The sequence below is a fragment of the Dromiciops gliroides genome, chromosome 4, assembly GCF_019393635.1.
Source record: "Dromiciops gliroides isolate mDroGli1 chromosome 4, mDroGli1.pri, whole genome shotgun sequence".
NCBI classification, from domain to species: domain Eukaryota; kingdom Metazoa; phylum Chordata; class Mammalia; order Microbiotheria; family Microbiotheriidae; genus Dromiciops; species Dromiciops gliroides.
The window spans coordinates 199,202,933-199,219,437 of NC_057864.1; the positions used below are offsets into that span (position 1 = coordinate 199,202,933).

At 45.9% G+C, this 16,505-nt stretch overlaps 1 protein-coding gene across 4 annotated transcripts in view; it reads left to right on the forward strand.

Annotated features, from left to right (window-relative positions):
- The first annotated feature begins 681 nt into the window (after positions 1–681).
- The window catches only part of HID1 (HID1 domain containing), a 29,820-nt gene continuing 13,996 nt past the window's right edge, over positions 682–16,505 (forward strand). For all 4 annotated transcript variants that reach the window (XM_043962525.1, XM_043962526.1, XM_043962527.1 and 1 more), the window contains exons 1-6: positions 682–862; positions 10,414–10,563; positions 11,971–12,141; positions 13,943–14,053; positions 15,013–15,119; positions 15,880–15,996. In XM_043962525.1, coding sequence (XP_043818460.1) covers positions 797–862; positions 10,414–10,563; positions 11,971–12,141; positions 13,943–14,053; positions 15,013–15,119; positions 15,880–15,996 — 722 coding nt within the window. In that variant the 5' untranslated portion in view covers positions 682–796. The remainder of the gene's footprint in view (positions 863–10,413; positions 10,564–11,970; positions 12,142–13,942; positions 14,054–15,012; positions 15,120–15,879; positions 15,997–16,505) is intronic.

Genomic DNA, 16,505 nt, shown 5'->3' on the forward strand with positions numbered 1-16,505 from the left:
AGTGGAAAGGGGAGAGAGAGAGAGAGAGAGAGGGAGAGAGAGAGAGAGAGGGAGAGAGAGAGAGACTCATTTGGGGAGGGTTAAGGTGAAGGGAAGGAAAGAGTCAGGGATGTGGGGAAGCGAATAGGGGACAGGAGTGGTAAAGAAGAAATGGGGTAGGGGATGGGGCAGGTAAAGGATAACTAGAGATAGGAATGTAATAGTAAAGGAGGGAAGCATAGAGAGGAAAAGTATAGGGCCATATATGAAGAGAAGAAATGGAAACTCGAAAGAGTTCAGGATGGTGGTGAGGGTAGGGCTAGGGAGAGGGATGGAGAAGAGGAATTTCACCCAATCCGTACTTAAATGTTTGTCGAGATGAATTGAGGAATAAAAAGATGAACTGGGAGGGACCAAAGCAAGGATGGTGAGGAGGGATAGAGGTGGGGGAGAGAGAGGGAGAGACAAAGATAGTGATGGTGAACGGGAGGTGGTGGGAGAAGGCAGCGAAACAGGAATTGGAGGGAAGAAGGGGTGGGGGAGGCAAAGACAAGGATGGCAAGGAGGGAGAGAGCAAGCGAGAGAGGCAGAGTGAGCTGGCCAGTGATGGGGAAGGGGGCGGGGCGGCGATGGGGAGGGCCGCCGGGAGCCGGGGCTGGAGCGGCAGGTGCGGGCGTAGGGCCGGGCCTGGAGGAGGAGGAGGAGGCGGCGGAGGTGGAGCGAGGCGGGGACGCACGGGACTCGGGGAGCTCATCTCGGGCACCGGGAGAGTACCCCGTGGCGGCGGGGCCGGGATCGGGCGGCTCCGGGAGGAGATATGGGGACGGCCGACTCCAAGCTGAACTTCCGGAAGGCGGTCATACAGCTCACCACCAAGACACAGGTGCAGTCCGGGCCAAGGGAGCCGAGCCGGGGCGTCCCCCTCCCCGCGGCTTCCCATCCCCATCCTGGGGGAGCCGAGCAGAGCTGCACCGCAGGCTCCTTGGCCGCCTGGGGAAGCCGGTTCTGTTCAAGGCCACGGCCATCCGGGGTGGGGGGTGGGGGACTGGCCTGGGAGGAGGGTGGGATGTGATGGAGAGAGCGGGGGCGCTGACCAGAGGAGCCCCCCGTTAGTCCTCAGGCCCCCGGCCCCCAGGCTGGTTGTTGCCCTAGGCTGACGTGTGCCTACGCCTGGGAGCAGCCGGCTGGCAGCTCGGCTCCCCTCCCCCTCCCTTCGTGTCCTTCCCGCCCCCTCCCCCCTCAGGAGCTATTCCCTCCCTTGGTTCCGGCTCCCACCCACCCTGGGTGCCAGTCGGTCCGGACGCCTAGCCTTCGATGACTCAGTGCAAACAAAGCCGGGGCTGGTGGGGGAAACAGCTGTTGTGTGTTGGCTGTGGTCGGGCCTGGCTGGACTCTGATGGCCCCGGGGCTAAGAGAGGGCCCGGACACTTTCCTAAGCCTACTGTAGCAAGCCCAGCTTGGGGAGGGGGTGGTGGCTGGCGCCTTGCCCGTTGCTCTAACTGTTGGGTGCCTGTGACCTAGGCCAGGGGCAGCCAACCACAAAGTTTATTTGTGACTTAAAGCTGGTGTGTGTGTGTGTGTGTGTGTGCCCACACTCTTGGGGTGAGGGGGGGGATGTATTTGGGTTGCCCCCCAGTTGCCACCTCTTACATTCAGGGAGCATATGGGCTGATTGATAGAACAGGGGCACAGGTGGGCAGCTCAAACACTGATAGCTATGCTGGGTCCCTGTGCCTGGGTTGAGCAGAACCTAAACTGGGCCTTCCTCCTAGCCTTGGAATCCTAGAACCTTAGTCTGCTAGATTTGGAAAGGGCTCTGAGGGTACCTTCTTGTACTCCCCCACTCCCTACTGGGAACCTTTCTCTCCACCTCTTCCCCCAAGGCTTTCCCCCTTACCTATGGTCACAAATCGTTCCATTAATTCTTCTTACTTTCCTTCCTTCCTATCTCACCCCTCTGGGATCCCAATCCCCTGCGTTCTTCCAATCAGATGGCAGAGATGCTTGAATCAAAATGCTCTGGGGTTCTTATTAGAATTCTGTTTATTCTATGTTATCCTCAAAGAGGCAGGAAACAGACCCAGGTCTGAGTCACAGGAACTGAGTTTCAAACCTGGCTCTGCCACTTACTAGTGGTAGGGTGCTCTAATCCCTTTGGACCTCAGGCTCTTTTTTCTTTCTTTTTTCTGTGAAACGAGGGTATTGGGAGGGATGCCTTCTAAACATCTTCCCAGCTCTAGATCTATGATCCTTCAAATACAGCAACAGGTATTATGGATGACCATCTTTTTTGGTTGATCTCATTCTTTCTCTCTGGCCTTACAACTCTGCAGGGACTCTCCATTCCCCTCCTCTTCCCCCCTCCCCCGACTGCTGGGTTTGTGCTCAGGGTGGGACACTGACACCCCCCCCCCCAAGCTGGCAGGCCACTGCTGCTCTCCCACTACTGCTTTCCCAGACTCCCAGGTAAATGCTTGATTGCTCTTTGAAGGAGCCCCTTCCCAACTGATACACCCTCCCAGCTCCTCTTTGTTTCCAGCTACCCTACTTTGGCCTTGGGCTCCAGTTCTAACTGGCATGGGTTTCCAAATCCATGTATCTGTGGGTAGGAGAGCCAAAAGTGGGCATAGAGCAGAGGGAGGGGTGAAAGATAAGCTCCCCTGTGTGGGGGTTACTACATGGAGCAGTGGGAAGCTCCCTTATTTTACCTATAAGGTTGATCCGCCCTGGCTGAGGAAGGTAACGTGGCTTTTGGCTCTGGTTGTGGCTGAGCCCTTAAAAAGAAGCTGGCAGGTGGTTGGTCCCCAAAGGCACCTGGAATGGTTTGGAAGCCAACCTGAGAAAAGAGTATCTGAGGGGCAGCTAGGTGGCACAGTGGATAGAGTACCAGCCCTGGAGTCAGGAGTACCTGAGTTCAAATCTGACCTCAGACACTTAATACTTACTGGCTGTGTGACCCTGGGCAAGTCACTTAACCCCAATTGCCTCACAACAAAAAAAAAAAAAAAAAGAAGAGTATCTGAGAGTTTTTTTGTTTTTGTTTTCCCAAGTTCTCTTCTCTACAAAGGTCTACTTCATACTCACTATCGCCAATTGTAATCCCAGCTCAGAAGGAAGGTGATGAAAGTGTTACCTTTGTTATGAAAATGGTGAAAGTGAGGCCAGGTTTCCCTGCCAAGACCAGCACTGTCCTTACCTTCTCCCAGGATGAGGAAGGGATTAACAGGGACCTGAGTGAGCTCCAGCCCTCAATCTCTTTGAGACAGGGTTAGGATTTGAATAGATGGCTCTGGTTAGGAGGTGACAATAACCCAGCTGCCTTTTCCTGTGGCTGAGGCTGGAGCTGCCTCTTTGGTTTTCCTGCTGTGCATCCTGTTTTTTTCCTAGCTCATAAGCCAGCTCCTGCAGTGGATCTGACCCCAGTTCAGAGCGCCTTGTAGTTCTCAATGGCTTTCTGTTTCCTGTCCAATTCCCTAAATGGGTGGAGTCCTGGTGGGAAGGTTAGGGAGAGAGTGGTGGTGGAGGTGGTTCTGAAATAGTTCTGAGGATCCTAGCTGTTTGGGGTTCCTTTGCTACCCATATGGCTATGGAGCTAACCATTTTTTGGAGGAGGTGAGGAGCTACTAACTAATAACAAGGGTAAGGAGAAATGATTCTTCCAGAACTGGGTAATTGAGATCACCAGACAAAGTATAGGGGGTTCAGGACGATGATATTCTCTTCCCCCACACCAGAGAAAGTACAAACAGAAATAATCCCAACACCCATTTGTGTCCTGCTCTTAAGTTTTACAAAGCATTTGTGTAAGTATTGTGAGTTCACTTATCACTGGAGATGATACGGTAGGTCTCTTATCTCTGGAGCACATTCTCCAAATGCTTTTTGGAGGAAACCCAAGCAAGGCTTTGTCACTGCTGATGAATTGACCCTCATTTCTTCCCAGTGTTAGTGGAATTCCTTTGTTTTAGACTGCATCCCCTATTCCACATGGAAGAAAAGTGGCTCGATTTGGGGGAGTTTCCTCTGGGCACTGATGAGGAAACAGGAGGGATCATAGGATGATTGATGTAGGGAACTTAGAGGTCATTATATCCAAGTGCCTCATTTTACAGATGAAATTTTTAGAAAATTTTTAGAAAATTTTATTGATTTGCTTAAGATAGTATGTGGAAGACTTGATAAAACATACTATCCACCTCCAAAGAAAGAATTCATATTGATGGAACAGACTGGAGCATACTATTTTTCAATTTCTTTCATTTTTCTCTTTTAATCAAGTTTTCTTGTACAAAATGACAAATATGGTAATGTTTTACATAATTATACATGTATAACCCATATCTGATTGTTTGTCACCTCAGGAAGGGGGAGGGGAGGGAGGGAAAGAGGGATAAAATTGAAATCCAAAACTATAAATAAAAATGTTTATTACAAACAAACAAACAAAAAGAGTACGTGGAAGATCTGAGATTCAAACTCAGATCCTGTGACTCCAAATTCATTGCTCTTCCTGTACCAATATAACCCTCTCAAGGCAAGCAAGATAGGAAGTTTCCTTCAGGTACTGGGAGGGTGAGTGATTGGAGCAACAGTGGCACACATCCTTGATGGAGTCTACAGATCTCTGGTGGCCTGGGAGTGAAGGGGTCTCTGCCTTATTGCCTATCCCGTTGAGGTTCAATTCTAGTACCCCTAGCAAGAAAATTTCTGCCTATTATACTACCCCCTGGATCAACCATTCCCAGAAGAAGGAAATCAAGAGCCAACTATCTAACTTAACTTGCTCTACCAGTTCTTGGTTTGAACCACTACTTTGTGCCAGACCTCATCCCCTGGGGTCTGGGTGAAATATTACACTGTGCACCCTCTTTTAGCTGGGAAGTTGAACGAGGTCTGGGCTTGGGAAGTAGGTTTTCTTTTTGTTCTGATCAAAAAATCTTCAGTGGCTCCCTATTGCCTACTGAAAAAAGTTCTAGGGCAGCTAGGTGACACAGTGGATAGAGCATGGGCCCTGGAATGAACCTGAGTTCAACTCCAACTTCAGACACGAACTAGCTGTGTGACCCTGGGCAAGTTACTTAACCCCAATTATTTCTTCTTCTTCTTCTTCTATAGAGAGGCAAGGGGACAGCTAGGTTGTGCAGTAGATAAAGCACTGGCACTGGATTCAGGAGGACCTGAGTTCAAATTCAGCTTCAGATACTTGACACTTACTAGCTGTGTGACCCTGGGCAAGTCACTTAACCCTCATAGCCCCATAAAAAAAAAAAAGATTGAAAAAGTTCTAACTCCTCTGCTTGACATTCAAATATCTGTACAATATGCTACCTATCTGATTTTTTCTTATTTTATCTCTTTCCATTAATTCTATGGTCTGAACTGAGTAACTCTAGAAAGAAACCACCATCCCTCTCAGCAGCTTGGGGGTAGTGAAAATGCCACCTTATCCTGAGCCCCAGGGAGGTAGTTTCCCCCATTTTGGTCAATACAAAAACCAGCTATGAGGGTTTCCAGAACTTTTTAGATATTTACCCATATCTGAATTCATGACAAAGGCAATTGTAGAGGCTGAGTCTAGAGAGCAGATGGCCTTGTGAAGAGGAGCCTGTATTGTTTGCTCCCTCTCACTGGGGAAAAATGCATTAAATATTCATCCAACAAACATTTATTTGAGATATGTAAGTCATCATGGAACTTATATTCTAATGGAAGAAAAGAAATGAATCCAGATAATATATTACATTCACAAGACAAGTGCAAAACAAAGTGCTGTGTGAGATCTGAAGAGGAAGGGGCACTGACAGGGGATTTGATGGTCTCTACCAATAGCAGGTATCAGTGATACTTCCTAGAAGCAGCAGCATTGGACTTGGGCTTTAGAGAATGGTTAAGAATTCAAGCAGCAATGATTAGGGGAGGGAGTACATACACAAAGGCATGGATTAGGTGGTGTAGTGCAGGGCTTCTTAAATTTTTTCCGCTTGTGACCCCTTTTCACTCAAGAAATTTTCAGCCACCCTGGGTATACAGGTATATGAAATAGATTTACATAACTTTTTACTGTTGCCAGATTTTTCACAACCTCCACACTCAGTTATGCGACCCCATATGGGGTCTCAACCCACAGTTTAAGAAGCTAAGGCATAGGAGGCAGCTAGGTGGTGCAGTGGAAAAAGCACTGGCCCTGGATTCAGGAGGACCTGAGTTCGAATCCAGCCTCAGATACTTGATACTTACTAGCTGTGTGACCCTGGCCAAGTCACTTAACCCTCATTGCTCTGCTAAAGGAGAAAGAGAAGCAGCAGCTGCAGCAGCTAGGGCATAGTGGATAGAGCCTTGGGCCTGGGGTCAGGAAGACCCATCTTCCTAAGTTAAAATATGGTCTCAGACTATGTGTGTGACCCTGGGCAAGTCAGTTAACACTGTTTACCTCAGTTTTTTATCTGTCAAATGGGCTAGAGAAGGAAATAGCAAACCACTGCAGTATCTTTGCCAAGAAAACCCCAAATAGGGTCACGAAGAGTCAGGCATGACTGAATGACAACAAAGGCCTGCAGGTGGGAGAGCATAGGGTGTGCTCAGGTATACAAGAAATTGTCTAGTTCAGACCATAGAGTTCATGGAAGGGAGTAATACAAGAAAAAGTCAGACAGGACTTTGTACTGATCCTCAAAATGTCAGGCAGGGGAGTTAGAACTTTATTCAGCAGGCAGTAGGGAGCCATTGAGGATTGTTTGACCAGATCAGCAAGAAATATTATTTTGACAGTGGTGTAAAAGCTGCAGAGCAGCCTGGCATAGCAGATAGGGAGCTGACCTCAAAGAGAGAAGGGCTTCAGTCCTTTCCACATACTGTCATCATGATTCTGGGCAAGTTACTTAACCTCTCAATGTGAAGCAACTCTTATATAAGCATCAGAGAATGTGCAGATCTGCATGGCAGAGGGAGTTTTCTTACCTTGGAGTTCCCAGATGATTGGGAGGAGTGGGCAGAGAATGGAATTGAGAAAAGTTGTTAAAAGGTATTTAAGTGGTACAATGAATAGAACATTGGACCTGAAGAAAGGAAGGACCTACTATTTATTAAGCATCTACTATGTGCCAGGCACTGTACTAAGAAGACTAGAGTTTGAATTTTGCCTCAGACATTTACTAGCTGTGTGACTCTGGGCAATTCACTTAACTGGGGGCAAGTCTGCCTTCAGTTTCTTCATCTGCAAATGATAACAGCACCCACCTCCCAGAGTTGCTAAGGAGAAAATGAGATAATATCTTCTAAAACCTATGATGATGATGATTTCAAGTAATCTGGGTAAGTAATGAGGGTCTGTAGTAGGGTGATAGCAATCTAGAACTGTGAAAAAAAGGATGACTGCAACAGATATGAAGGAGGAATTAACAAGACTTAATTGTTTATTGAATATGATTGGTGAGGGGGAGAGGAGGGTCAAAGATAACGCCAAGATTGTGAACATGAGAGAATGGAGGGGCAGCACAAATATTCAAGGAGAAGCAGGGAAATAGGAGGGAAAGATGAAAAAGTTTGATTTTGGACATGTTGAGTTTGAGGTTTCAATGGAACATCATTGTAGAGATGTCCTGTAGTCACTTGAGCCTGGAACTCAGAGGACGAGTCAGTCCCTGGACATAGAGATTTGCGAGTCATCTACTAAAGGAATGAATGATATTGTCCTCAACCATGGGAATGAATGAGTGAGGAAGAACAGAACTTTCAGAAATACCCACGTAATGGGATTGGAAAGAGGATGAGAAATTAGTAGTTAAAGAGGAAGGAAGATAACCAGAAGACAGTCGTATTTATGAAGGCAAAGATGGTGAGAGTATCTTGTAGCAGTGTCAAGAAGCTGTGGAGCAGTGGATAAAACACCTGCCCCAGATTCAGGAGTACCTGAGTTCAAATCTGGCCTCAGACACTTGACACTTACTAGCTGTGTGACCCTGGGTAAGTCACTTAAACCCAATTGCCTCACCCCCAGAAAAGCTATAGAGCAGTACAGAAGGATGAGGAGGCAAAGAAGACCACTGGATTTGGTAATGAGGAGGTCAATATTGAGAGGATAGTTTCAGTGAAATGGTGGGGGAAAGAAGTTTGATTACAAGGAGCTGAAGAAAGTGAGGGTAGTGAGGTTGCATTGAGCATAGATTTTTCCAATAAGTTTAGCAGTGAAAGAGAGGAGAGAGATGAAATGACAACTTGCCGGGGAAGAATTCAATTCAACAAATATTTTTTTAAGCATTAAAGGCGCTACTTAGAAAGATTAAGAAAATACTTTTTTTTTTTAAAGGACTGGGGAGATGAGCATGTTTGTAGATGGAGAGGAAGGATCCACTAGGGAGGAAAAGATAAAAAATACATGAAAGAGTAGGGATGATTAATGGAGTTAATCAATCAATCAACAGGTTGGTGTTTTTTTTTCAAATTAAGCACCTACTCTGTGCCAGACACTGTCCAAAGTGCTGAGGACACAAAAACTCAAGTGAAAGAATCTTTGCCTTCAAGGTTCTTACATTCCATTTATCTATATCTATATCTGTTTATTAAGCATTTACTATGTGTAAGGCATAGCTAAGCACCAGACTCAAAAAAACATTGAAACAAGGTGGTCCCTGCTCTCAAAGAGAGAAATATGTACAATTAAGCTAAGTAGATACAGCATTTTGGAAGGAGAGGTACTAGCAGTTGTGTATTGTGCTTTGAAGAATAGAGATTCTAGTCTGGAAGGAAGGAAAAAAGGAAGGGAGGTAGGGAAGAAGGAAGGGAGAGAGGAAGGAGAGAAGGAAGGAAAAAAGGAGAAAACAAGCATTTATTAAGCACCCATTATGTGCTAGGCACTGTGCTGGTAAGACCTGAGTTCAAATCCTGTCATGTAAATGAGAAGGGAGTGCATTCTGGGCATTGAAGACAGCTTGTGCAAAACCACAGAGACAGGAGATAGAATGTTGTATATGAGAGACAGGAAGACAACCAGTTTGGCCAGACTATAGAGTATTTTAGGGGGAGTAAGGTTTAAGATGCTTGAAAAGCAGACTGGAGCCAGATTGTGAAAGGGCTTAAATATCAGATAAGAGTTTGTGTTTGGAAGGTCCTGGAAGAGGTCAAGGGTAGAAGTAAAGAGATTGGCTTTAGTGAGGAGGGATACTAATTCTGTGAACAGAGAGAAGGAAGTAACAGATCCTGGATGCTGGCAGAATTTTTTTTTTTAATTATAAAAGTATTTTATTATTTTCCAGTTACATGTAGAGATAGTTTTCAACATTTGTTTTTATAAGATTTCTAGTTTCAAATTTTTGTCCCTCCCTCCCTCCCTCCCTCTCTCCTTCCCCCCCTCTCCTTAAGACAGCAACCAATTTGATCTGGGTTATATATGTACAATCACATTAAACATATTTTTGCATTAGTCATGCTGTGAAAGAAGAATCAGAGCAAAAAGGAAAAACCTCAAAAAAGAAAAACAACTGCACTAAAATCAAAAGATATAGTATGGTTCCATCTGCATCCGTATTCCATAGTTATTTTTTTCTGGATTTGGAGAGCATTTTCCATCATGAGTCCTTTGGAACTATCTTGTACTGTTGTATTGCTGAGAAGAATCAAATCTATCACAGTTGATCAACACATAATGTTGATGATACTGTGTACAATGTTCTCCTGGTTCTGCTCATTTCACTCATCATCAGTTCATGCAAGTCCTTCCAGGTTTCTCTGAAATCTGCCTGTTCATCATTTCTTATAGCATAATAGTATTCCATTACATTCATATACCACAACTTGCTCAGCCATTCCCCAATTGATGGGCATCCCCTCGATTTCCAATTCCTTGTCACCACAAAAAGAGCAGCTATAAATATTTTTGTACATGTGGGTCCTTTTCCCTTTTTTATGATCTCTTTGGGATAAAGACCCAAGAGTGGTATTGCTGGGTCAAAGGGTATGCACAGCTTTATAGCCCTTTGGGCATAGTTCCAAATACTGGCAGACTTTTTAATGGTGGTTATCTTGCCCTGACTAAGTCTCAGAGAGAGATGTCTAGGGTCACACAGCTATGCTGTGGTGGAGCTCAGAATAAAATGTCATCATTTTGACTCCCTCTGACCACAGTGCCCAGCCCTCCCTGATGGGCTCTGTTGTACTGGCTGGACTTCATTCCCCACTGGACTCCTTTGTTTCCTGCCTGCACAGTAATGAGGTCCTTTGTCACAGGCTCTGCTGCCTCACAGTAGGGGCCTTAGAGATTATTGTGAGGTTCTCCCCCAAATCCATTTGATCCTGGGGTTTGGCTTGGGACCTCTGAGATCTCCTTAGGCCAAGGGGTAAAAGGTGGGTAGACCCTTGTCTCCTGCATCATCAGAAGGCTTGAAGGAGGGAAGCTAGGTGGTTGTAATGACATTTCTAGATGTTCTCTTTCCCTTCTAGCCTGTGGAGGCCACTGATGATGCTTTCTGGGACCAGTTCTGGGCAGACTCAGCCACGTCAGTACAGGACGTCTTTGCACTGGTTCCAGCAGCGGAGATCAGGGCTGTGCGGGAGGAGTCCCCTTCTAACCTGGCCACCTTGTGCTATAAGGTGAGGAGCTGCCCTGGGGGGCTGATCCTTCTATCTGTGGGGTGGGGTGGGAGGGCAGTGTTTCTTTTTTTTTTTTTTCAGGGCAATGAGGGTTAAGTGACTTGCCCAGGGTCACACAGCTAGTAAGTGTCAAGTGTCTGAGGCCAGATTTGAACTCAGGTACTCCTGAATCCAAGGCCAGTGCTTTATCCACTGCACCACCTAGCTGCTCTGAGGGCAGTGTTTCTTGACAAAGATACTGAAGTGGTTTGCCATTTCCTTCTCCAGCTCATTTTACAGATGAGACTGAAGCAAACAGGATTAAGTGGCTTGCCTAGGGTCACACAGCTAATAAGTGTTTGAGGCCAGATTTGAACTCAGGAAGATGAGTAGTTTTGATTCCAAGTTCATTGTTCTATCCACTGTACCACCTAGCTGCCAGGCTAGGCCTTGAGTCAGGACCTGAGTTCAAATTTGACCTCAGAAACTTATTAGCTGTGTGAACCTGGGCAAGTCCCTTTAATCCTGTTTGTATCAGTCTCCTCATCTGTAAAATGGGCTGGGGGCAGCTAGATGGCTCAGTGGATAAAACACCAGCCCTGGATTCAGGAGGACCTGAGTTCAAATCTGGCCTCAGATACTTGCTAGCTGTGTGACCCTGGGCAAGTCACTTAACCCTCATTGCCCTGTTTTTTTAAAACAAAAAAAACCAAAAAAACAGAAACAAAATAAAATGGGCTGGAGAAGGAAATGGCAAACCACTCCAGTATCTTGGCAAGAAAACCCCAAATGGGGTCATGAAGAGTTAGATATGACTCACTACATCCGTGACTATACCTTCTCCCTATATGCCCCTGATTTTGCCTCTTCTACTCAGCCACTTGTCTTCAAGATTAGACCAATGATGAATTTGGGTTTTTCATGCTAAGATGGCCTTTGGGGTAGGGAGATTAGGTCTTGCTCTCTTTTTTTGCCCCATATACCTCCTGCCATCTAGCTCTATTTCCTTCTGGCTAGAGTATCCCTTCCTCATTTCCCCAGTATTGTCGGGGGAGAGGGATATTTCTTCCAGAGTTAGAGCTTGGAATCCTCCTTTCTCTAGCTTAGAACTGTGGGATATGCAGTGAGGTAGGGCTGTGATGCATCACTTGGCCCAGAGCTGTTAGGGCCCCTTTTTCTAGATAGTAACAGACTGGCTCAGACACTGTTTTCTCTTAGAATTATCATCACTATTTATTAAGCCTTTACTATGTGGTAGACACTGTGCTAGATGCTGGGAATACAAATACAAATGTGAGATTCACCCTGCCCTCAAGAAGCTTATTTTCCAAATGATTACCCCCACTTCTAATTAGAAGTGGGGTGGTCCCAGTGAACCTGATTTAAGGAGAGCCCCCTGTCTCCCCACCCTTCTTTCCCTAATTCCAGGCAGTAGAGAAGCTGGTGCAGGGATCAGAGAGCGGCTGCCACTCAGAAAAAGAGAAGCAGATTGTTCTCAACTGTTGCAGGCTCCTCACTCGTGTGCTGCCCTACATCTTTGAGGATCCTGATTGGAGGGGCTTCTTTTGGTCCACGGTGCCTGGAGCTGGCCAAGAAGGGGTATGTGCGTGTGTGTGTATGTGTGTGTGTGTGTGTGTGTGTGTGTGTGTGTGTGTGAGGGGGAGAGAGAGAGAGAGAGATGGGGGGTGGGTGGGACATTTCTGTGTGCCAAGAAAGAGGGGAGGAGGAAGAGCAAGAGTTTGTATGTCAGGGGAAGGGAGACATCTTCTCTATGCTGGGAAAGGGGAGGAATTTGTAGGAGTGGGGCAGTCTGCTTGGTGGCATATTGAAAAGGATCAGCCCCCCAGTTTGAGTCCTGTCTCAGGCACTGGTCATGAGACTCTGGGCAAGTAACTTCCTTTCTCTGGCCTCATTTGTAAAATAGCATATAATACCCATTTCACAGGCTTGTTAAAAGAATCAGGCGAGTTAACATATATAAAGTGCTTTGCAAACCTTTTTTTGTTGTTTAGTCATTTCAGTTGTATCTGACTCTTTGTGATCACATTTTGGAGTTTTCTTGGCAGATGTAGTGGAGTGGTTTGCCATTTTCTTCCCCGACTCATTTGACAAATGAGAAAGCTGAGGCAAACAGGGTTAAATGACTTGCTTGGGTCACACAGCTAAAAAGTATCTGAGGCTGGATTTGAACACAGGTCTTCCTGACTCCAGGACCAACATTCTATCTATTTACATGTAGAGATGGCACCACCTAGCTGCCCCTTTTGCAAACTTTAAAGTGTTATATAAATGCTACCTACTGTTTTTATTCATCATTTTATTGTTTATATTAAAGATCATTTATATTAAAATAAAGATGTAGTTTAATTTCATGGAGTCCCTGAAATACAGGGGTCTGTAGATCCCCGGTTAAGATTTCCTGGTCTAGTCCAATCCCCTCATTTTACAAATGAAAAAAGAGAGGCTCAGAGGGTGAAGTGATTTGCTCAAGCTCATATAGCTTGTTAGTGGCAGAAGGGACTAGAGTTTAGATCTCTCGTATGAAAACACAGACTCTCATTTTACCCTAGTGTCATTTCTTTTCTTTTCTCTCTTTCTTTTTTTTAAATTTTTTGGTGGGGCAATGAGGGTAAGTGACTTGCCTAGGGTCCCACAGCTAGTAAGTGTCAAGTGTCTGAGACCGGATTTGAACTCAGGTCCTCCTGAATCCAAGGCTGGTACTTTATCTACTGTGCCACCTAGCTGCCCCAACAAGTTCAAATCCGGTCTCAGACACTTGACACTTACTAGCTGTGGGACCCTGGGCAAGTCACTTAACCCTCATTGCCCTGCCCCCTCCAAAAGAAAGCAGATACTGAGATATTCCTCTTCTGCCTTTTAATTCAAGAAATATTCATTAAACCCCTACAATGTGCCAGGTAGTGTGCAAAGCACTGGGAATTTAAAAAAGAAGCAAAGTACAGTCTTTGCCCTCAAGGAGTTTACAGTCTTATCTTGGAGACAACATGCAAACAAATATATACAAAGCAAGCTATTTACAGGACAAGAAATCATTGAAAGAGAATCACGGGGGCAGCTAGATGGCACAGTGGATAGAGTACCGGCCCCGGAGTCAGGAGTACCTGAGTTCAAATCCGGCCTCAGACACTTAACACTTACTAGCTGTGTGACCCTGGGCAAGTCACTTAACCCCAATTGCCTCACTAAAAAAAAAAAAAAAAAAGAGAATCACACAAGGATGTGGGGAACTCCCTCTCCAAAGCCTGGTGGCTTCTTTCCTTCATCCTGTGTCTGTGCATACCTGTCTGGGTACATAGCTCTAATAGTATATGACTTTTGGGTCTTAGAAGTTTCTGGGGTCTCCTGTTAGTCCACCCATGAACATTCCTATTGTTGGCAGGGTGAGGAGGATGAGAATGCCCGGCCCCTGGCAGAGTCCCTGCTCTTGGCCATTGCTGACCTGCTCTTCTGCCCAGACTTTACTGTCCAGAGCCACCGAAAGAGTGCCGTGGTGAGTTGGGGTATATGGTGTATGTCTGTATTGGGGGGAGTGGAGACATGCCCATGGGCTATCGTCTTCATCTTGTGGGTAGCAAAAAATTCTGTTCCTATGGGATTGAGATAGGAACGGTCTTGAGAATGAAGGTGGGGTGTGGATAATGGCTGTAGTCAGGCTTGGCCTTTGTTGGCCACAGCTGTGGTGCTTGGTGCTGCCCTGGGGTTGCGGGGGCAGCAACTGGCAAAGCTGGAAGGCCTCTTGTTATGTGTGTCCAGCCTGAGGGACCGATGCTCATCGTCTTCTACTTATTTGGCTGCTACTGTGGGTAGGGTTGGTCCCACATTTCTGGTTGTGCTTCCCTGAGGCCAGATTTGAACTCAGGTCCTCCTGAATCCAGGGCCGGTGCTCTATCCACTGCACCACCTAGCTGCCCCTGCCCCTTAGATCTTTTTTTTTTTTTTTTTGGTGAGGCAATTGGGGTTAAGTGACTTGCCCAGGGTCACACAGCTAGTGTTAAGTGTCTGAGGCCAGATTCGAACTCAGGTACTCCTGAATCCAGGGCCAGTGCTCTATCCACTGTGCCATCTAGCTGCCCCACCTTAGATCTTAAAGGTATTCTCTGATTTGCTTCTTTCCCCTCTCACCTAGTCAGTGGCTGGCACCCTTTCTTCCCACACCCCATGTTTCCAGTTTCCCATCCTTTGGACATAGAATGGATAATAGAGTGGAGGGGAAAATAGCTTCCTATAGGTTCTACACAAACATGGCAAGAAGCTTGGGTGCCAGTGTGTGTGTGTGTGTGTGTGTGTGTTGGGGAGCGGCTGATGATGGGAATGAGTAGAGGTTTGGAGGAAGTGGAAAATGAAATATCAACCATCTAATGCTACACTTCAGGGGTTGGGAGGAAACCACGAGACTTCCCCCAGCCTGATCCCTCCTTCCTGTCACCTTCCCCAAACCCTGTCCCCTAGGACTCAGCAGAAGACATTCACTCCTTGGACAGCTGTGAGTACATCTGGGAGGCTGGAGTGGGTTTTGCCCACTCTCCACAGCCCAACTATACCCATGACCTGAACCGGTGAGCCCCACAGGAGCCCAGACTCTAGAGGGTATACATAGTTGTTCATGAATGTCCTTGCTGGATGTCTGGTATGATGAATTTCTTCTCACTCTCCTCCCCTCCCAGCTAGCCTGTCAGTGATTTTAAATCCTTGCAGGATTCTGTCTGTCCCTATTCAGTGCCTGGAGAGAAATATAGTGGATGATAAAACAGTGTTTCTGGAAGAGTCACAAAGTTGGGAGAGAGGTATAATATGTTGGATGACAGGATCCAAAAGAATTTGGACACATTAGAATGATGAACTGAACTTAAGGATGAAATTTAATAGATATAAATGTAGACTATACTTATATACAACATAAATATAATGCTCTACACTTAGATAAAAACAAAATAAACTTCACAAGCCTGAGTTGATGGAGGCATGGCTATAACACAGTTTGTGTGAAAAAGATCTGGGAGTTTTAGTGGATCCCTAGCTCAATGTGAATCAACAGTGTGATGTGGCAACCAAAAGAGCTAATTCAATCTGAAGCTGCATTCAGATAGTCATAATGTCCAGACTAAAAGAGGCACTTGTCCCAGCCATACTTTGTCTTGGTCAGACCACACCTGGAATATTGTTTTCAGTATAGAATGCCCCATTGTCTGAAGGATGATGAGTATGTGGAAAGCTCTCTAGATCATGACAGTCAGTCAGTCAATCAATAAACATTTGTTAAGCCTCTGTTATGTGCCACGCAGGGAGTTAGTTATCCTATTTCCTCTACTCCCTTAGGACCGAGCTGCTGAAGTTGCTACTGACTTGTTTCTCTGAGGCCATGTACCTGCCTCCAGCCCCTGATAGCAACAGTGCCAACCCCTGGGTGCAATTCTTCTGCTCCACAGAGAATAGGTGAGGCTTGATCCAGGAGCGTGTGTGTGTGTGTGTGTGTGTGTGTGTGTGTGTGTGTGTGTGTGTGTGTGTGTGTGGTTAGAGTGGCAGATTGGAGGCTTGCTGGTGTGGTGCTGTCTTCTTTTCTATTTTGTTCCTGCTTCTATGGCCACCAGATGTTTTGGGGATCTGCTTTGTGTGGTAATGAGGGTCTTTCCATTAGCTGATTCTAAGGACCTGTTCCCCCTAGTGGTGATGGGTTGCAATTCATCATCATCCAAAGACCTCTTTTACTGTAGTTGTCTCCACACTTTTAGATCATGCAGCCCATCAATGAAAAATTGTTGAGCGTGTACCCCAAGATATTTATTTATAGATAAATCACATATGTGTACTACTGCAATGACATTATGTACTTATAAGGTATGTACAAAAATAAAGAAATTTAAATGATGAGATAAATATGGAAATTTCAGTATGGATATATATTTTTTCTCTTGGTTCTGCTCACTTTACTCTGTGACAGTTCA